This window comes from Lissotriton helveticus, chromosome 3_1, assembly GCF_964261635.1.
Source record: "Lissotriton helveticus chromosome 3_1, aLisHel1.1, whole genome shotgun sequence".
Classification (NCBI taxonomy): Eukaryota; Metazoa; Chordata; class Amphibia; order Caudata; family Salamandridae; genus Lissotriton; species Lissotriton helveticus.
The window spans coordinates 536,959,181-536,980,988 of record NC_136061.1 but is presented as its reverse complement, the minus strand read 5'-3'; the positions used below and the strand labels follow the sequence as shown (position 1 = coordinate 536,980,988).

Here is a 21,808-nt window from a genome sequence, read left to right as displayed (position 1 = left end):
TTTCAGAACAGGTGCAGAGCACGTTGCTTCCTTCAGAGTGTCAAAAGTCTTGTGACAGCTCACTGTCCAGTTCACCTTTATGGGCATTCTTTTGGAGGTCAGTTCTCTGAGGGGTGCCACAATGGTGCCATAATCCTTCACAAACCTCCTAAGCTCGTCCTACCCAGTTAAGCCAAGGAAGGCCTTGACTTGAGTCTGGGTAGTTATAGCCACCCAGTCCAGAATGGTCTGGATCTTGGGTTTCAAGGGTTGAACCAGGCTTCCACCAATAAGGTGGTCCCCTACCCTATATGCCACTTGCTTGCCTTGATAGTGAGGCCTGCACTTCTCTGAGCCTCTAGTACTTTCCCAAGGAGGATCAGGTGATCCTGCCAGGTGGAGCTATAGATAGCAATAACATCTAGATATTCTGCACTAAAGTATTCCAATCCAGCAAGGACTTTATTCACCAACATTTGAAAAGTGGCAAGTGCATTCTTCAAACCATAAATGAAACAAAGCATAGAAAGGCACAAAGCAAGTGGCATGTAATATGCCAGGAATGAAAAATCTTCACAGTCTTTCATGTAGAAACTTCTTCTTTATTATTTTCCAAAAGGAAGAGGGATATACATAGCCACAGCCAACGCGTTTCACCTGGAGGGCTTCATCGGGGCTAAAACCTCAAATCGCACGATAGATCACGGACTGGTTTCAATTCTTCTATCCTCTATTCAACACTTTTCTCCAAGGATGTGTATCCAAATATGAGGCAAATTAGTCATCTCATCGGTAAGAAGACCTGTGTTGGATAAACTTGGATAAGCACAATCGTAAAAGCCGAGCTCAAGCTGTCATTACGGGGTAGAGAAACGCCACACTGAAGGGTGATCAGTTCATTTCAGAGTCAGTGAACTGATAATGCCCATCTGGGGTTCAAAATGCAGATATTTCTCTTGCTGCTGGTGTTAAGCCTATCTGCCAGTACCCTGATGTGAGATCAAAGATACTCAGATACTTGGTCGCTCACAACCTGTCAATTAATTCATCCTGCTTGGAATTATGTGGGCATCAGTTTTGCTGACTGCACTGAAGCCCCTATATTTCACACAACACCTCATTTCTTTCTTACCACCCTGGGTATGAGGCTTGGGGACCAAGACAACTGGGATGGCCAGAGGCTCCCAGATAGCTCTGTGACTTCCAATTCCAGCATCTTGCTTTCTTTAGCTTTGATGCTCTCTTTCACATGATAAGGCTTCCTGTACATTCTATCCTTCACAGGTAGGTTTTCACCAGTGTCCACATCTTGAGTACACCAGCTAGCCTGACCAGGGGTCAAAGTAAGGAGCTTAGCAAACTGGTTTGGGACTTGCCTGCAGTCAGTCTGCTGGTGAGCAGTCTGGGTGTCTGACAAGACCACTCTTTCCACTGACCCATCTTTTGGATTGTGGCACAGAAGGTCAGGGAGAGGTTTACTCTTTGCTTACTGATCCTCATCAGGCCACATCTGTCCTGTTATAGTAGGGTTTAAGGCGGTTGGCATGGAGGGCCCTCTTGGGGATCCTGTCAGAGCCAAAGTCCACCAGATAGGTGGGTAGGGATAGGATAGGGTAGGGTAGGGCACACTCATCTTATCTTGGAGAGCCCTAGGTGCCATTGGCTCCAAATCCCACACCTTCTATCTTGGTTAGAATTCAACCATATAAGCCTTTTGGTCATACCATTACTTCTGGAGCTTCTGGCTTGCCTCAAGGGTTTTACTTGCTTTTTCCTTGTACTCAGCCATCCTGGAGTAGAGGCCAAGCACATAGTCCACTATAGCATGTTTAGGTTCAACAAGAGGTTTCTCCCATCCTTCCTTCACAAGGCACAGTGGTCCCCGGACAGGATGGCCAAACAGAAGTTCAAATGGGGAAAACCCCACTCCCTTCGGTGGCACTTTCCTGTAGGCAAAACGCAGGCATGGAAGTAAGACATCCCATCTCCTTTTGAGTTTTTCAGGGAGTCCACCAATCATTCCTTTCATGGTCTTGGTAAATCTTTCAACAGGGCCCTTACACTGTGGGTGGTAGATGGTAGTGAACCGGTAGGTCACTCTACACTCGTTCCACATGTGTTTCAGGTAGCCAGACATGAAGTTTGTACCTCTGTCTAACACCACCTCCTAAGGTAAGCCCACCCTGGTAAAGATACCAATTAGGGCCCTTGGCACTGCAGGGGCAGTGGTAGTCCTAAGGGGACTAGTCTCATGATACCTGGTGGCACGATCCACTGCCACCAGAATACATTGGTTTCCTTATGCTGTAGGAGGTCAATGGGAACAACAATATCAATACCCTTTCAAAGGGAACCCTAATCACTGGAAGTGGGATTTGGAGGGCCTTTTGGTGCACCTCTGTTTTGCCACAGGCTTGGCAGGTGGGACAGGAGTTATAAAACTCCTTCACCTTCTGCTGCACCCCTGGCCAGTAGAAGTGGCTGACCAGCCTACTTAGGTCACTACCACTCTCCTAGTGGAACTAGGTTTGGGGTGTCTGGTCTCAATGTAAAGGAATCTCTCCTCCCAATAGGTCCTGCGGGAACCACTGACATCACCTCCTTCTTGTGCTACAGCTTGCTGTCACAGGCTTTCAAGAGTGGGGCAGATTTTCTTCCCCTGGCACAGCTTTTCGCTAGAGGGCCCCTCTGGGCCCAAAAGCTCAGTCTGGTGACGCTCCAGCTCCTGAGGCTCAGTTCCCTCTGGGGATGACTTTTCTTTCTCATGAGGAGAAGGGTCTGGAATCTGATTGAAAGCTAACTCTCTAGTCTTCTTGCCATTTTTCTTGGAGGGCTGGGCCGTTATTCTAGACTCCAGTACCTCTTTTTCAGCCTGGACTCTGCTCTGTGCTCTGGTTTTTTCACACAACCAGTGTGGGATTCCAAGTATTTCTGCATGGATTCTCAGCTCTGTCTCAACCCAGGCTGATGACTCCAAACCATTGCCAAGCAAACAATCAACTGGTATGGACAAAGATACTGCTACCTCTTTCTTTCCAGAAATCCCTCCCCAGTCAAAGGACACCATTGCCATGGGATGGGTTTTGGTCACATTTTCAGCATTGGTGACTGGATAGGTCCTTCCAGGTAGATACTGTTCTGAGGACACCAGCTGATCTGTCACCAGGGGGATGTTGGCACCAGTTTCTCTCAGGTCACCCACGCTAACCCCATTAATAACAGGATGCTGTCTGTAGTTTTGCATGTTAGTGGACCAGACAGCTACGGTGGCTTGGTCCACATCCCCTACTGGAGTTGCTTCAGTGAGCTCTCTCGCATGGTCAGTGCTCTCCTGAGATCCCATCTGGAGATTGGCATCCACATTTACTGTAGGTGGACTAGAGGCATTTTTCTTGTTTTTACAGCCAGGATCTTCAGTTCGGTGTCCAAGTGGCCTACAGTCATGACACTAAGACTTCTTGGGATACCAGTTTTTCCCTGGTTCCCACCCTTTGGTTGTGAGGAGTCTCTGGACCCACTCTCCTGAAAAGGTGTGTGGGAGTCTAAAGGAGACTCTTTGTTTTTAGTGTTACCCTCTTTCCCTTGCTCGGGGGTCTTTTTGGCTCCTTGCTTTTGGTCTCCCCCACCGGTGGTCGTCTTGTTCATCCTTGTTTTAATCCAGTAGTCTGCCATCTTCCCCAACTCTTGAGGAGAAAGTGGACCTAGGTCTACCAGGAATTAATGTAACTTCTCTTAGTAACAATTACTAAAAAGATGCTCTTTCATTAACAAAGTGTAAAGCCCTTCAAAGCCAACCTCCTAGTGATTTCACTGAGTAGTCTACAAAATCCACCTAGGTCTGGCTCTGGGTTTTCCGAGCCTCCCTGAACCTAATTTACTCCTCAGTGGTGAATCTAAAGCTATCAATCAGGGTACCCTTCATGAGGTTATAGGATTTAGCCTCTTTTTCATCGAATGTCAGGAGTCTATCCCTGCACTTTCCTGAGAGCATTTCCCACAGGATAGCACTCCACAGCTTCATGTGGACCTGCCTGCTAAGACATGCCCTTTAACAAGAATAAACCACTTGGTGATATCACCACACTCAAATAATTTTGAACAATTTGTTCAGGAATTTTAGGGTGAAAAGAATCTACTCTCTCCTCATGTATGATTGTGCTGCCACCAGAGATGGGTCCTAGGCCCATCTATTTTCTCTTCCTTTCTATAGCTAGGAGTTAGGCTTCTAAAGCCTCCCTCCTGGCTAGTCTTTCGAGAGCAAGCTCTTCATCAGAAGGTGCTTCTCTCTCTAGGGGTATTACATTGTCACTCCTATTGTCATTGTTTTGTTCATCTGTAAGATCAGAATCATCCACTGGATGTTCTTTTGTCATGTAGTTCCTACAAATCTATATGGGATCTGCTCGTTTAGACAATATAAACTAAGGGATTGGTGTCAAGACTGATTCCAGACACCCCCAAAGGATATGTTAGCCTTTAGTCTAGCAAGCTCACAGTGCCGCCATAAGCCTCCTAAACTTACCAAGGAAAGAATAGTTTCCGGCAACTATCGAACATGACAACCCTTGATCCTGCAGGAATCGTGGAAACAGTACAGCCTTTTCTGCTCAGTCAAACCTGTTTACTTAGTCTCAGAGAGATACACAAAATAAACAATGGGGACATTTTCAATACTCATTTATTGAACAAGCATCTTTTTAGTATAAAACATGTTTGCTGCGACAATCGTTAGACAAAAACAGATGTATAAGATAACAAGCAAAAGCAAAGTAAATAAAAAGTAGAATTCTACCACGGTGCTATAACATTGAATATATGCAGGCATATAGATACATGACCGTAATCAAGCGTACTCCTAAGATGCAAACCCTACCTAAGTGTCCCTAGCATGCATGTGAGTGTAAAGCCAAGAATCTCCTAAGAAAGAGCCAACCCCATTACCTGATGAGAGAGAAGGAAAGACCCCATCTTGGCCTTCAGTTGGACACCCCGAAAGGGATGTCAGACCACTGTGTGCTGGAGTTTCTGCCTCCAGGAATCTAAGCATCTGATGTCAGCATGGAAGCTTCTCCTCTGGTTACCCAGAGATGTTTTGGTTCTTTTATACAGAAAAAGGTACCCTCACATGTTCTACCTAGATGTGTAATGGTACTGTGGGCCTGTCATCCTAGGATGATGATAGCGGTGACTTTTGTATAGAGTTATTATACAGAAGATGGTAACCCTGCTGTGTACATCCTGGGCAGGGGATTAAGATATGATACTTAGAATCCTCATGCATAATAAATAAGGTTAGTTTCGGAAGAAAACCACATGACATTTATTCGGCACATAACTAAGTAAAAGGTCAGTGCCAGAGCCGGTACGCAGAGCTCGGTAGGACAAATGTAGGTAAAAGGTTGTGCAGCTATCTAGCAATTTTAAGGAAGGAAACATTCAGAATACATAGGGATAACATCAACTTACAAGACCAGTCTTTCGAAGTGAAGGTCAGTATTGGGCAAGGTTCAGTTCAGCACCAACAGTGCACAGGGGCGGCCGTGTGCAGGGTGCAAGTTCGAGGTCGGGGGACCATTTCAAATCAATGGTGGTTGGGGCCACTCGGACAGAGGCTGCGTACAGGTAAGTAGCGTTTCAAAAAATGGGGTAACCCTGTGTCCCTCAGAACCTGGGTAAGTCTGACGCTCCTTCTAGGTCCAGACTAATCAAGACTCCATATCACGCAAGGCAGGAGTTGCTGGTTCAAAAGCTTCACCTGGCCTACCCCTCCCCCTGTATATAGAAAACATTACTACATTGTATATAGCGCACATTTGAATAACACTGAGCACTTATGTCACAAAATCACTTAATGTTTATTTCGTGTTGACAGCTTTTGTTCATTGTAATTGTAACTATCTAAGAATGAATTAATTCTGATAAAAAGAAACAGTACAAAGCAATTATCTCCTGTTTCTTTTCCATTAAATTGTGTGGTTCCTTTTCCACAGGCGTGTTCCATAGGTTGCAAACTGATTCACTTGTATAACTGCACTATGAGCATCATAAAGCAACATTTTTCTACCCGACAGAACCAGTTGTTTATACTTACAGGTAAGTAGCAGCGGCTTTGGGGCCCAGTGTCCAGGGGTTGAAACAAGCACTGGACGGGGCTCTGAGCAACACCAACACTACACAGCCAGTGGCACAGGGACGGCTAGGTGAAAGGTTCAAACACAGCATCAGGGGCCCAATGCAAAGCAATGGAGACCGCCAACTCGGAAACAGACTGCAGGGCAGGCCAGGAGGCCAGTCGAAGAAAAGCAACAGCTGCAGAATTAAGCTGCAATGCTCGGGGACATAGGGACACCTTTGGTTTTCTCCACCAAGGCCCAGGGCGGACAGGTGCAGGGGTGTCTTTTGGCATTAGAAATCCCATACCGAGAAGGTTTCGTTTGGAGTGTCTCCATACAGAGGCTCCAGGCGACATCGAGGAGTCCAGGAGAGGTCAGCTCACGGTGGACTTGGGCTCTGGTGCTCTGGGGAACTCCGCTGGAACTAGCAGGCCACTTGGATTCAGGGTGGAGGCATCAGGTGCAGAGGTGGAACCGGGGAAGGCTTTGCGGTTCTTCAGGTCACAGAGTCTTTTACGTGAAGATGGCTTCTATGTGAACAGGTCTGCTGTTATTGGGAGATTTTGATCTTTGTTGAAGGCAGACAGTCCTCACAAGGCTTTGGAGGTCGCTGGGCTGCAAAACGGGTTGTCTTTTGGCACAGGATCGTCGAGGGCTGCAGACAGCCCATTAGGGCTGGGGCCAAGTCATTAGTTCTCTGCAGCCTTTGCTGTTGGTGCAATTCTGTAGCACCCAGCTCTTCTTATGTCATCAGGAACTAAAGTTCAGGGCCTGGGGTTGCCAGCTAAATATTGGATTTAGGGGCTTTACAAGGGAGTGACAGGTATTGGGCAATGGGCCCCTTACCTTAGGTTTGTACACCCTCTATTATGCCCACCTCCTGTGGGAAGGAGACATAGACCTAGGCCTGATTGGATAAGCCCCACCATCTGAAAAGTGTATCTCACCTTGTTTCCAGCACCTGAGGGGTGGAGTTTGCAGAGGGGGCACACCTCCTATTCTTTCTGAGTTTCCTCGCCTATACTCTCGCCAAAAAAGAGGGGATGACAGGAAGTGGGCCTGCTCCCTATATAACAGGAGAGTCTTGGGTCACATTACAAAGGTTGCAAGGCCTTTGAATCTCCAGACCACAGATGGATCTTCCTGACCATGGGGAGGTGTACACACTTCCACCTAGGAAACACATTGTTCTCAACCTCAGAGCGCACTGACACTCTTTCCATGAGGTCAGAACACTGTCTGGTGGTAGTAGGCTGGTTTAGGCCACTCGGTGACCACACTAAGGATTGGTAGGTTTAAGAGGACCCCTCTAAAGGGTCCTCTGAGTGCACTTTTTAATAAATCTGACACTGGAATCCGTGTAGGTTTATCATGCTGAGATGTTTGGTACCAAACATCCCATACTTCAGTGAAGCCATCATGGAGTTGGGGAACTCATAATGATGAGTGCCCAGCCCATGTACTTACCATGACTTCCCTGGTCCCTTACAACAAGGATATTGCAGGAACATATCTGCTCATGCAAATATTTCCTCACTGGAGAGATAGTGCACCCTGCATAGGTCTAAGACCTGCTAGAGGGGTTCTTACCTATATCTCATGACATGACACAACAGCGAGGTGTGCCATGTCAACTCTTCAGATTTGTCTGCACCAAGACACGCAGGCTGCAGTGGCAGTCTGCATGTGGTTGGTGAGGGGTCCCTTAGGATGACACATTTTGTTCTGCAGCCCTTAGGGACCCTCTTTAACCACAAAGCCCTGGGTACCAGGGTACCTTTTACTAAGAACTTGTATGTGAGCTAAAGGGGTGCCTATTGTGAAACAAAAAGTACACTTTAGGGAAGGAAATCTGGCAAAATGGACCTGGTTGGCAGGGACCCTGTGCACTTCCAGCCGAAATTACATAATTTTCCAGCCAAAAAAGTGGAGGCTAACAATTTACTTTCCTACACCACCCAATTCCCCTAGCCACCCCAAACCCTGAAAACACCCTTACCACTGAATTCCCTTCTGTACCGTAAACCGCCAAAACACCCATACTACCACATACCCTTGACCACCCCTAAACCCTAAAAACACCCTTACCACCCTAAACCCTTACCGACCCTTATACCCCCAAAAAACCACCGTCACCACCAAATTCCCTTACTCACCCCTAAACCCTAAATTCTGATAGAGACTTCTAGACACAGATTCCTCACCTTAGAATTATCCCTAGCCATCAGACTGTGTTTGGATTTTTTTTAGCTGTATTTATTTTAGCTGTACCCCTGTGTGCCAATAGGTTCCCTAGTTCGGCTCCACTTGGTGTCATCTACGCCGGAAGTGATTTGCATGGTGCCTATTTAGGTACCACCCCAGCAAGCTGACGTCATTTCTTTTCTTTGCGCACTAGTCAGCACAGATCCGGAAAGAGCTACCCCTTAGTCAATTTTTGACCAACTTGTTTTGATATTTTGTCAAAGTGTTTTGAGGTTTTTTCCTATTGGTGTGGAGGGATTGTCATCTAAGAAGGCTGGCTTCAAGCCCTCCAGTGCCTGTCACCACTCGTCTCGGTGACAGATCCGCACCTTGCTTGCCTGTGATGCCTCGATTACATGACCCAGAGGCCTGCTCCGATTGCCACACTATGCACCCAAAGGCCTTAAGGGAGCAATCCCTCAAGCTCCTGGCGCCTCATGGGCCACACTGCGAGGATCCAGATCCCAGTCGAGATGAAGGTCCCGGTAGTGATCACGGATTCCGAGATCCTCGTCGCACTTGAAGTAGTCTAGCCATTTGGGTAAGTCCTGCCACAAGGAGAAGTCATCAAAGAGAGCTTTGACTTCACCTTATCTGTCAACCGATGAGACGATAGAGCACAACACTCGATTACTGGCACCGTAGTTGAGGCAGAGCCCGGACCAGCTCCACGCCTCATCAAGTTTCCGGGTGCCAAAGTGACACCCGCCCAATTAAGAGAATTTTAAGAGGCTATGCATTTCTTATTTGGGTGGCCCAATCCCTCTGGTGTATCTTTGGGCCCCGCAGGTTTGGGAGTGACACCTACTGGATCTTTGCTGGCGGCTCTGGTGCCAGGGACAGTCAGGCCCCAGGGATCTATAGATGGATCTAGATCGGCACCAGTCGTGCCATGTCAACTTTCACCAGCGCCTTTGGCTGACACTCCCGGCAGCACCATCCTCGTTTGTATCCCCAACTCTGACTTAGAGTGTAGGGTTGACGTCTGTTGCAAACTCCGGCGCCAACTGGAGCCATACCGTTCAGTCTGGAGTCTGAGCCCTATTCTCATGGGCTAGGACTCGGGGAGGAATGGGAGGGGTCGCTTGACCCTGAAGAATACCAGCCATATGATACCAACATGGACTGGTGTGAGGATTAGGCTGATGCCAGTGGACTGGATACTTCTCCAGATACTGGCATGCTTTCTCCATCTAACGTGGCTACTGAGGAGGGAACTTCATTCTCAATGGTGGTGAGGAGGGCAGCTGAGGTCCTAGACCTTAGCTCACACTTGGTGGCATTCAAGACTAACATCTTGATGGAAGTGCTTCAGCTGGGAGTGTACCCTTCAGAACCACTTCTACCGTTTAATGAAGTACTTGCTTAAGTCCTACTTGGGACCTGGTCTGAAACCAACACAGGGGCTTCTGTGAACAGGACAATAGCCTGCCTTGACAGCCCTACTCCAGGGGACCCCAAATTCTTCACAGAACACCCTACCGCGAAGAGCTTGGTGGTCCAAGCCTCCACATGAATCCCATGTAAATCCTGGTGCATTCCCACCTGCACCGTCAGATTGGGAATCCAAGAGGCTGGACAACTTAGACAAGAAAAGTTTTTCTTCCACCAGCCTGGCATTGCACACTGTGAAAACTGAATGCCTTTTGGGCTGCTATTCCCATACTGTGTGGGATACGGTTGTGCAGGTGCTGCCAACGGTTGCAGAGGAGGCCCGGGCCACGCTTCCCAGGCTGTTGCAGACGGGAGGTATACAGCTAAGTTCACCATTAGATGTGGACTGGACACCACCGATTCACTGGGAAGAGCGGTTTGTCAAGAGTGCCCCTGATGCACCAGGCCTGTTCGAGGACTACTGGCTTTTCTGGGAATATTCAAGCATCACTTATGGACATGCCCATTGATTGCTCCCGCCTCTTCGGAGATAAGGCGGATTTGGCACTAGAATGTTTTTAGGACAGCATGGCTATGGCAAAGTCCTTGGGCCTTTCCTTGGCCCTTTGTCACCAATCCTCCTTTCATTCCTTTTGTAGACCCTGACGGGGCTTCCAGCCGTGTCTTTACCCGCCGAGTCACCGTGGCGAACAAGCTTCCTAGCCTCTGAGTGGACAAGGACAAGGTTCCCACAGAACCCGTGGGTCGGGCAGCCAGGGTCGAACCAGTCCACCACTCCCACAGAAGCCACAGCCTCCAAGCCCTTATAGTCTGCCATCTTACCACAATAGGTACTCAGTGAGGGGCAGGAGTCCCCATCACCTCCCCTACTGGTGGTCTATAACATCAGATCAGTGGGTTTTGCAGATTATCCGAAGTGGATATTTCCTCCCCTTTGAGACTTCTCCCTATTTGCCACCTATGTATGGCAGGCTATCCCACCTATGTCTTCTCCGCAAGGATGTGATGGCACTTTTGGGAAACTTAGCCATTGAGAGAGTGCCAGCACCAGAAGCGGGTTGTGGTTGTTATTCCCTCTACTTTCTGGTCCCAAAAAGGAGAGAGGTCTTCATCATATCTTTGACCTGCGCTCTCTCAATTTCTTCCTCAAGAAGCAGAAGTTCAAAATGCTCACTCTTGCTCAGGTCCTGTCTGCCTTGGACCCAGGAGACTGGATGCTTGCTTGGACTTGCACGACCCATATTTCCACATCCCCATACCGCCCGCCCACAGACGTTGCCTGCGGTTCATGGTATATCACAAGCACTTTCAGTGTGCCATGCTCCTCTTTGCCTTACCAGCCCCCCTTGGAATTTCACCAAGTTGATGGCGGTGGTTGCAGCTAATCTGCAGAGATCAGTGGTTCCATTCTTCCCCTATCTTGGTGACTGGCTGGCGAACATGTTGTCGCCCCAGGCTGTCGTCTCCCACCTCCAGACTACAGCGAATCTCCTGCATTTGCTACGGTTCAGTGTCAAGATCTGACTCCCTCTCAGATACTCTGTTGGACTTGGCCCTTTTTGCTGGGTCATCCCTGAAATTTTTGCCTTCCTCCTCTATTTTTTCTGACCTGTTGTTGGCTGTTTTATGACTCTGGCCACTTTACCACTGCTGATCTGTGCTAAAGTGCATATGCTCTCCATATTGTAAATTGATGTATGGATTAGTGATTCCATGATTGGCTTGTTTGGTTTACTTGTCTGACCCTAGTACAATGCGCTGAGTGTGCACAGGGCTTGTAAACCCAAATGCTGCTGGTGGGCTTGCAGCACCGGTTGTGCCACCCACAGAAGCAGCCTTGTAAAATGTGCCTAAGGCCTGCCATTGCAGAGCCTATGTGCAGTCTGGTACTGCCATGCTGACTGGGCAAGTGCACCCACTTACCAGTCCCTAAACCTTCCCTTTTCTTCATATCAGACACCCCTATGGTAGGCCCAAGTGCAGGGTGCATTGTAAGTATAAGGTAGGACATGCCCTGGTGTGTGGCATGTCGTAACAGTGAATATCAGTAATTTTCTTTCTTCATTATTGCAAGGCTACCTGTTCTCAATAGGCCAGAATGGGCAGTTAGATTATTACATCTTATAATCCTAACTGACTCAGGGAACATATTAGAAATTCGACTTTAGTATGCCTCAACTCCGAATGATACAATACATCTTTTAGTGAAGTTGGTTTTAACATTCGGAGTTTGAAAATACCACTTTTAGAAAGTAATTTTCTTGTCTAACTATCCAGGACTGCCTCTGCTGGGTTGTGTATTCCTTGTCTGGAGTTTGAGTGACAGGGCTGGGGGATTCCAGGAGACAGGTTGAGTCCGCACAGTGGTGAATAGAGAGATCTGCATCTAGATGGGAGGGAGGAGTTGCACCTGGGACCTGAATTGGACAGTGCCTGCCCCCCACAGTGCTGGCTCCACCCCGTGTGCTGCGTCTGATGTCTCTGCCCTCCACCGTAAAAGAAGAGAAGTAATCATGTCAACAAAGTGCTCCAGGGCTGTGCTTTCCCTCCACAATGCTGGCTCCACCTCCTGTGGGGCGTCTGATGTTTCTGCCCTGCACTGTGAAAGGAAAGAAGGAGTCATGTAAACAGAGTGCTCCAGAACTGGTTTGGACTGGGCAAAGGCCCCTCTGCCCTCAGAGGACAAAGGATTTTGGGGTATAAATATTGGGACCCTGATCTCAAGAAATTAGATCACTTTTGGACTACCAGAAGAAACCTTTTCTGAGGAGAGGAACCTGACGAAACTGAGGAGAGACTATCCCTAAGCTGAAGTGCTGCTTGGGGGACTGGCCAGCAGTGGTTGCCTGACTGCCAAAGAAAGGAGAAAGAACTTTGTGTGCGTTATTTTCAACTTGTGTAGGATGTCCAAGGGGTTGGAAGAGAGCTTGCTCCCTGACCGAAGTCTCAGGACCAGTAGACTTCACCAGCCTTTGTGGATTGCTGCTGGAAACGCTATTTCAGTGGCTACAGAGGGCAGGGAGCTGTGACCGACTCACACGACTGGCCCAATGTCCTGTAGGCACCACATCAAACAACGTCCGCATCGAACAATGCAAGCTCTGAGCTCACCGACTCCATCCTGACGCCGTCAACGAGCCCTTGCCTGCACCGTGACTTGTGGACACCGTGTCGTGTAACACCTCACTACACCGACACGAACTGGTCTGACTGACGCGGTCACTGTTGTTGACTTAGAGTCCTGCAAACGCATCGGAGTTCGGCACCGCCTCGCACGCTTTGCGATGCACCGCCCGACTCGTACCGCTGTCCGGACTGATCGACGCCAGCTCCCGAACCGTCGCCGCTCCGCAAGCTGCAAGCACAGCATCGAAGCACTATCTCGCCCTGCAACGTACGCCTTGGACCCACCGACTCCGTCAATGGGCCGCTGTCTGCACCGCATCGAGGGACAACGCATCCTGCAACGCTTTCTTTTCTGCACCACGACGAACGCCTCAAGTAAAGGTACTGTGACTGAGTCTGTTGACATTTGAGTAGGCCCGAACCGACGCGGTCCGCTGGATTTGTTAGACTCTGTGCTATTTCAGCAACGCTGTAGCCGGACAAGGCTACCGACTCGCACAGAAATTTGATTTAAGCCTTTTAACAAGAACTCGTGATTTCTAATAGTATTGTGGATTCTTTTTGTCGTTTATGGTGTGTTGTCACCTAATTATTGTATGTGTTCACAAATGCTTTACACGCTGCCTCTGATATAAGCCTGTCTGCTCGTGCCAAGCTACCAAGGGGGTGAGCAGGGGTTATTTTAGGAGTGTACCCCCTTACCCTGACTAGAGGAGAGTGTCCCTATTTGTCACAAGTACCTGCCTGTGCCAACTGGAGACCCCCAATTCTAACATGCTCCCTTTCATCTGGGCTGTTCTGGACACTGTGCAGTTTTATGCCTATCATCCCGAACAGTGAGTACATGATATTCAGGCCAAGATACTGATGTTTCAGCCTCTATCCTGGATTTGGGTGAGACTTACTCTGAGGCTGCTGGGCCTCATGGCCTTCTGCATCCTGCTTGTGACACATGCCTGTTGGCATATATGGTCTCTGCAGTAGGACCTGAAGTTCCAGTGGGTGCAGCATCAGGGGAATCTCTCCGACATGGTCCAGGTCTTGGAGGGAACTGCAAAAGAACTATAGCGGTGGTAAATTGAGTACACAGCAGACCCCCCTCCCTTCCCCAACCAGGTATGACAGTAGTGACAGATGCCTCACTCCTGGCATTGGGTGGCCATATGGGGAGGTGGAGATCAGAGGCCTCTGATCTCCAGCGGAATCCGGACTACACATCAACCTGTGAATCAATTAATTAATGAAAACAATTTATTAAACTCAAACTTATGTCCGGAGGCGTCTTGTCGCTGACCAGTGGTACAAGGAAGTACAGTTCTTATTTCCCAATTCTGTACAAGAAGCCCGGTTTTCTGGGCGTTTCTAAAAGCAGGTAGGGAAGGACCAGTTTTAAGTTCAGGGGGCACACCACTCCAGAGTAGAGCTGTGGACCTGAAGAAGCTTTTGTTACCCCTGGTGGTGCTTCTGAAGGAAGGAACCACCAGATTCTTGGTAAGGCTTGAAAGGAGGGTCTTGCTGGGAGTGTACCATCTAAGGTTGTTCCTGAAATAAGAAGGTCCGTGCCCATAAAGGGTCTTGAGGGCCACGCACAGAGCCCTGAAGACAATAAGCTGCCTAACCAGAAGCCAGTGAAGTGTACTGATGACTCCTCTCGCAGATTGAAATTTGGGAACTTTTAAAAGAAAGACTGCAGCTGCATTTTTCTGGGTCTACAGCTTCTTTAATAGACCAAGCAAAAGGTTGAGATACAGACTGTTATAGTAGTCAAGTCTTGTTAATACAAGAGAAATGACCACTGTTTTCCAGAGTTCAAATGGTAAATATTTTTCGATTTTCTTGACCTGTCTCAAGAAACTTGTTCCTTGAGCTTCAGCTCATTATCAGTCATTATTCCCAGATTTTTATCTTTTGGCACTGTAGTGGGGAGTAACCCTAGTTTAGATGGCCACCAGGCCCGTGCCCAAAAGGTTGTGTTGTTTCCAAATAGGGTAACCTCCATTTTTGAGTAATTAAACTTTGAACAGTTGCTATCCATCCATTTGCTTACTTCGCTCATACATTCTCTGAATGTATCACCTGTTGCACCTGTTGGAGCTCCGCGTGATCCAGTTGGCATTTAAACTTTTACTACCCTCTGTCGAGTTCTGTAGACAGAGGGTAGCCTTCCGCTAGTACAGGTGTTCATGGATAACACTGCCCCCTTTTAGTACTGCAACAAGCAGGGCGGGGTGGGGTTGTGGACCCTTCATCAAGAGGCTCTGTATCTCTGGACATGGCTGGAACATCAAAGCATTTCCTGGTGGTTCAATTTCTGGCAAGTTCTCTGAACACAAGAGCAGACAAACTCGGCCACAGGTGCCTAGTTGATCACGAATGGCATCTCCACCCAGAGGTGGTGCAAGGTCTCTTTCAGCTGTGGGGAGAGCCTTAGTTAGATCTGTTCACCGCTGCCGAGAATGCACAATGTCAGCAGTTCTGCACGCTGGAGTTTCCAAGGCTACTTTCACTTGGAGACGCTTTTTCGTCTCGAATGGAGCTCAACCTCTTATACACCTTTCCACCCATACCACTCCTGCCCAGAATTCCAAAGAAGATCAGGAACAAACGGGCACAAGTCATGGCTTTGCCCTGGGCACGCAGAGCTTGGTAAGGCAAGTTATTTAGCATGGTCATCAGTCCTCCGATCAGGCTGCCCCTTCAGGACAATCTTCTGTCGCAGCAGCATCAAAGGGCTCTCCACCTGTACCTGTCAATGCTCTGCCTTCTACAGAAAAGCGAATAGATCCCCTTTCTTCCCCTTTCTCAGGTTCTCCATTTAATTATTTCTCTTGTCCAGCAGGGCTCAGCTCTGGGTACTCTGAAAAGCTATCTTTATGCTATTTCAGCTTTTATATGGTTTCCTAATCAGCAATCCATCTTCAGATGCCCTATTGTAAATAGGTTTCTGAAGGTTTACAACATTTGTTTCCACTTTCTCCCTTTACAATGCTCCAGTGGGACCTCAAGCTCATCCTCACTTTCCTTATGTTCGCTCCCTTTGACCCCCTACACAATTGCCCACTCAGGCTGCTTACCATCAAGGCCGCCTTTCTCATGGCGATAATATATGACCGGATTGTCAGGTGAGCTTCAAGCTTCCTTATCTGAACATCTACCTAGACAAACTGGTGCTTTGTTCGAGAACTTCCTTTTTACAGAAAGTGTTCACTACCTTTCACATAGGAGAATCCACTACTCTGCCTAATTGTTGTGCTCTCCCTCATTCCTCCGAGCGAGAAGAGTCACTTCGCCATTTGGACCCAAAAAGAGTGTTGTCATTTTACCTTGACCACACATGAGTTTCGGGTGGGCAACCAACTCTTCGTGGAGTATGTTGGAGCAAAGAAAGGATGGGTTGTACAAAAAAGGCCCAACTCATGATGGATCATACTCTGTATCGAAATCTGCTCTGCATTGGATAAGAAACAACCCCCTGAGGGTTTGCATGCTCATTCCACCAGAGGTAAAGCTGCAACCACTGCGCTAGCACATGGAGTTCAAGCCCTAGACATCTGCCAGGCAGCAACTTGGGCTTCCCTGCAGACGTTTACCAAGCACTACTGCCTGGACAGTCAGGTCCATACGGATGGGCATTTTGCCCTTTTGGTCCTGCATGACTTCCTCATGTGAAAGTTGTCTTGAGACCCACCTCCAAGGAAGTATTGCTTGGGTATCTATTTTAAGGTAAGGAATCTATGGCTAGAAGTCTCTATCAGATGAAAAAGTTACTTATCTTCGGTAACGGCATATCTGGTAGAGACTCAATCTAGCTGCAGATTCCTTCCACCCCCACCCATCCTTCCCGCTCTGTGAGCGGATTTTTAGGGACAGGGCTTTCCCCTTTCAGGGGTCGGTGTATTTCGTGGCTCTGCGCTTCTGGTGTGGAAAGGCGCGACAAGTAACTGTTGTCAGTGCTCTGGGGAGGCGACTACATAGGCATCGTACACATCATTCCCACCGCACAGGGCACCAACTATGCCACACGGGGCCAAGCAATACCACCTTCTGGTGTGCATGGCTACTGCTCAAGAAAAATTCCAGATCCAGTCTGACTCCTGGAGCTAATTCTAAGATAAGGAATCTGTGGCTAGATGGAGTCTCTACCAGATAAGCTGTTGCCAAGGTAAGACAGTTGTTCAATAGCCTTTTACCACCTAATTCCCCTTCCCACCCCTAAACACACCCTTGCCACCCTATTACCTCACCCACCCCTAAACCCTAAAAGAACCCTCATCACCCAATTGCCCTACCCATTCCTAAACCCTAAAAATACCCTTATCACCCAATTCCTTCAGCCACCCCTAAACCATAAAATCACTCTTACTACCCTATACTCTTACCCCTAAAACACCCTTACTTTAGTCCTTTACTTTAATTAAGATAAACCATCTGCAGAGCGACATTGTATGCATCTGACGCAGACTTGCCAAATGTGTGTGATGTTTTGTTCTACCCTCAAATGTTTAACACCTAGAATCGGAGTTCCCACTTTAAAAAGCAACCACAACGAGGTTTTGATTTTTTAATAATAGACGTATGAACAATTAAATGCTATTGGAGTGACAGACACTGCACCTACATAATCAATATTAGCTTTCTGTAGCTGGGAAATACACAGACAAACCTTCTCCACCATCAACACCCTAAGCAAGACATGTCTAGCTGTAACAGTTATAGAAAGTGTTCAACACTTGTTAGTGTTCGTCGGTGGCAGTAAATGTGTCCTAATATTTGCATTCAGGTGTTTCACAGTATTTCCAGGAGAAAGAGAGGTTTGTTTTTTACCTTTCAGTCATGCCTAACGCTACCAAAGGCTATCAACTGGTTACTCTGTCTAGCCACAAGAGCGTCCAACTAATAAATGGACTGAAAAAAACACATTTTGTTCTTGGGCTGAAACAAAGTATATATAGAGAGCTACTCTACCATTCACGGAAGAACAACAACATTATGGTTTAATTGATCTAATTAATGATTAAAATGCACTGCTCTGTTTAGAAGTCCCTACCCATCATTCCATTCCATTGTTTTTGCTGACTTTGCCAATACAGAGAAGCCCCTATCATACGCAAATCAGTCTGGGCCATACCCCAGTAGAGGCAGTGCAGCATCTAACAGCTTAGGTTCAAAGATCTTGGTGTACGATCCTTCGGCAGCCAAGTGGTTAGTTTGCAGTAGTGTTAACACAGACTTCAGTGAACTGAGTAGAATTTGTGAATCAGAATACGGACAGCGGTTTCTGAGATGTGTGTTGTGATTGGTCATGCCAGATTAATGCATGTGGTCATTATGCGCTCCCTTCTCATCTCCTCATCATGCGTACTGCGTGATGTTTACCGCGGTGATACCCAGCACTCTGACTCTAAAGTTGTTCAAGTCTTGACCTCTCATGGGCCACAGTACTTTACTCACACATGATGTTCCCTTTAGGTGTGATACTATGCAATGGACTTGGCTTATGAATATTGATGTGGTGGGTGACAGCCCTTGGTATCTGGGCGGTGGTCTTCAGTGCCGAGCCAATTGATTTTTCGTTTGGCAAATCTTTTATGGCTGTTCAGTGCTGTGACTTCTTTGCTTTATGGAAGACCATATGAGCACAGGTTTTCTAAAGTCCTTGCCTGGGGTAGCAAACTATATGCTGCAAACCAAGCTCTGGGCGCAGTAGGTATCAGAGATTAAGATGTATGTCCATCTAAGGAACTTCCTTTTTTTGCCCGGAATCAGTCAACGAATTAGGAAACTGACACCACGTTGGGACCACCAGGCTTTCGTTTTCCTGCATCCCTCGTTGGAATAGTTGAATTGGCATTGAGTGTCACTGGTACGTCTTACTTCCATTACCTGCAGATAATGGATGACCAGCAAGTCCGGGAGCTCTGTCCTTCACTCAGGCACATTATCACTGAGTGACTTTGAGAATGTCACGACTGATCTCTGTAAATATTGAAGATTTCATTTTCCTGTGGGCACATTTTTTTTTTAAAAAAGGTGTTGGTATAATTTTAGTTGTGAGTCTGTACTGGAAAGATATTGTACATGAAGATGGGATTGGAGAATTCAAAATGACCTGCGCCAAGGGTATGCTTTAGATTTTCAGCCCTCCGATTGTGTCCGATAATATATGTTCATTATTTTTCAATATGTTTGTTTCAACCTGGACCTACAACTGCGTCAAGTCAAGCTCAATTAAGAGTGTTCAGATTAAATAGAATGAGTAAATGTGGGACTCGACAGTTTAATGCTTGTCTTTCTTTTATTTCTGTTGCTGTGTAGGTGACCTTGCTGAATTTTATGATCACGTCCGAGGGGATGCAAGATCAACTGTTGGGGTTCGTCGTTGCCAGAGAGAGGCCGGATCTCGAGGAAGAAAAGCAGTCTTTAATCCTGCAAGGCGCTCAGAACAAGAGGTACAGCACACAAGGCCGGCCTGTCTGTGGCTCACTAATGTGTGCGGTGAATAAGATCCTGTGTTTTTTGTTTAAATCTTATGCAGTATGTAACAGGAGTAAACGGCTTAAAGTAAGTTTGCTGATGCAAACATAAGTAATTGGCGTGTGTAATCTTACGGGGAGCCTATCACGTGAAACAGCCTTTGCCTGCTGTGGAGACCCCTTTGATGTATAAAAGGATTATCCTGACTTTAAATGGAGAGGAAACTTCTTACATTGAAAATAATTAACCTGGAAGGTGGTGTGTGGGATGATTGTTTAACAATTCCATTTTCAAATAGAAAGATTACATTTTATACAAAGCACGTTTACACGTGTGTTTAGAACGATATATGAATTTAATGAGTAAAGAAATTGAAATATGTTCTTTCTCAGTAAATATTTACATACTTACAGTTCTGCAATTACAGAAGTGCTCCAGGGTGGTAGATGTAGCATCCAGCTACAATAAACACAACAATTATTATAATGTTCACAGGAGCTTTATTCTCTACATCTCACTCCTACCTTGTCCCTGCTCTAACTGACCCTTTCCTGTGTTCACTCCTCCTCTTCCTTTCGCCCCCTAGCTCCTCCCACTCCCAGCTACTAGTGTGCTAACTTCATAACATCTCCCCCTTTTGTAACAAAACAAACAGAGCATACTGACTTCTTAGTCCATCTCCTCAATCAGTCTCTTGGGTGGACGTATGTCACGATGAGGTCGTGGCGACCTGGCCCTCAGACCATCAGTATTCAATGTCTCAAGGATCGGAGCAATGTTCTCACGACCATTTGACTGTGGTTCTTCAACTAGGGGATTATGTGTGTCACTAACCATGGTTCTTGAGGTATCAGTTGGCAATTTCTTGAAGTGCGAGATGTTTCTCGTAACTCGCCGCTGCTCGGACTCCGCAGTTACCATAGTCCCTTGCCTTCTGGTGACCACCAGTGGTTCATCCTTGAATGTACAGTCAGTCTTTTTCTGCATATCTTGCTTGACGATGACACTGTCCCCTTCATTTAATGATAATGACCGTGCTCTCCTCCGGTTGTCGGCATAGGCCTTCATTTTTCTTTTGTTGCGGTCATCAGTGGCTCTCATTTCCCGTGAGTCTATCTCAGATAATGATACTTCCAGGGCTCCATCCCACGTGGGAATGCGATTCCTCATGGGACGTCCCAGCATGAGAGTCGCCGGGCATTTGCCAGTCGTAGCATGAGGAGTTGTACGATAAGCTCGAAGAACTTCATTGAGTGCTGTTTGTAAGTCTTTCCCTTCCACGGTAGCATGTTGGAAGGTCTTCTTGAGGGTGGCCATGAACCTCTCAATTGTCCCATTCGCCTGTGGCCAGAGAGGCGTGATCCTGCGGTGATGAAAGTCAAGGTGTTTCGCAAAAGCAGCAAAGTCATTTCCGTTGAAAGGAGGTCCGTTGTCTGATTTAACGATCTTGGGAACTCCCCACGCTGCAAAGACTTCATCGAGGACCTTGAGGGTACTGGCAGTGTTCGTAGATGACACAAAACAGGCAATGGGATACCTGGAATACTCATCAATGATGGCCAGCACATATTTGCCCGATGACAGGGGTCCATAAAAGTCTATGGCGATTTCTTGCCACACACCACTGGGCAGGCTGGTCATATGTAAAGGAGCTGGAGGGTCACCCTTGCTGGTGAGTTGGCAGAGATGGCAATCTTTTAAGGTGACTTCCACTAGTTGATCAAGGAACGGAAACCACACTCGTTCCCTTAGTGCTCGTTTGGTCGATACTATTCCTCGATGTCCTTCATGTGCAAGAGCAACCACTCCCTGTCTCAGTTGTGTAGGGATTACAATCCTCTGATCACGCAACAATATGCCATCAGTCGTGACAGACAGTTCACCACTCACATGCCGGAAGGCTTGTAGTTCACGTTGAGTCAAAGAATCAGCTTCATCGTCTTGAGGATCATGCCTCCATCTATTGTTGCGGATTTTGTGAAGGACTCTCTGCAAGATGACATCCTGGGCCGTCATCTCCCGAATAGTCTCCAGAGGGATAGCTGGGGGAAGAGCTTGATCCGTTACAAAATGAATGTACTCTTCCGCAATGGAAGCTCGGGAAGCTGATGATGGGAGAGGATGCCTGGGACATGTAGTCCGCAGGATTTTCAGATTTCCCAGGTTTGTGAAGTATAGTGAAGGTATATTCTTGTAATCGTAGGCCCCACCTTTCGATCCTCGGTGGCATCTTGGATCTTGGATTTCCATAGATGGTGATAAGAGCTTGATGATCTGTGATCAAGGTGAAATGCTTTCCGTAAATAAAGACATGAAAATGTTCACAGGCCCATACCACGGCCAAGCTTTCCTTTTCAGGTTGGGAGTAGGCTCGTTCCGGCTCAGTCAGACTACGACTCGCGTAGGCAATGATGCGGCGCTGATCTGTGTCATTTTCATATTGTGCCAGGATCGCTCCCAGACCTACCGGACTTGCA

General features: G+C 47.4%; 1 protein-coding gene across 1 annotated transcript in view; it reads left to right on the top strand.

The window, feature by feature from the left end:
• The window catches only part of DNAH7 (dynein axonemal heavy chain 7), a 2,019,015-nt gene that overhangs the window by 1,534,108 nt on the left and 463,099 nt on the right, over positions 1–21,808 (top strand). The window contains exon 49 of the mRNA XM_078680414.1: positions 19,173–19,306. Coding sequence (XP_078536540.1) covers positions 19,173–19,306 — 134 coding nt within the window. The remainder of the gene's footprint in view (positions 1–19,172; positions 19,307–21,808) is intronic.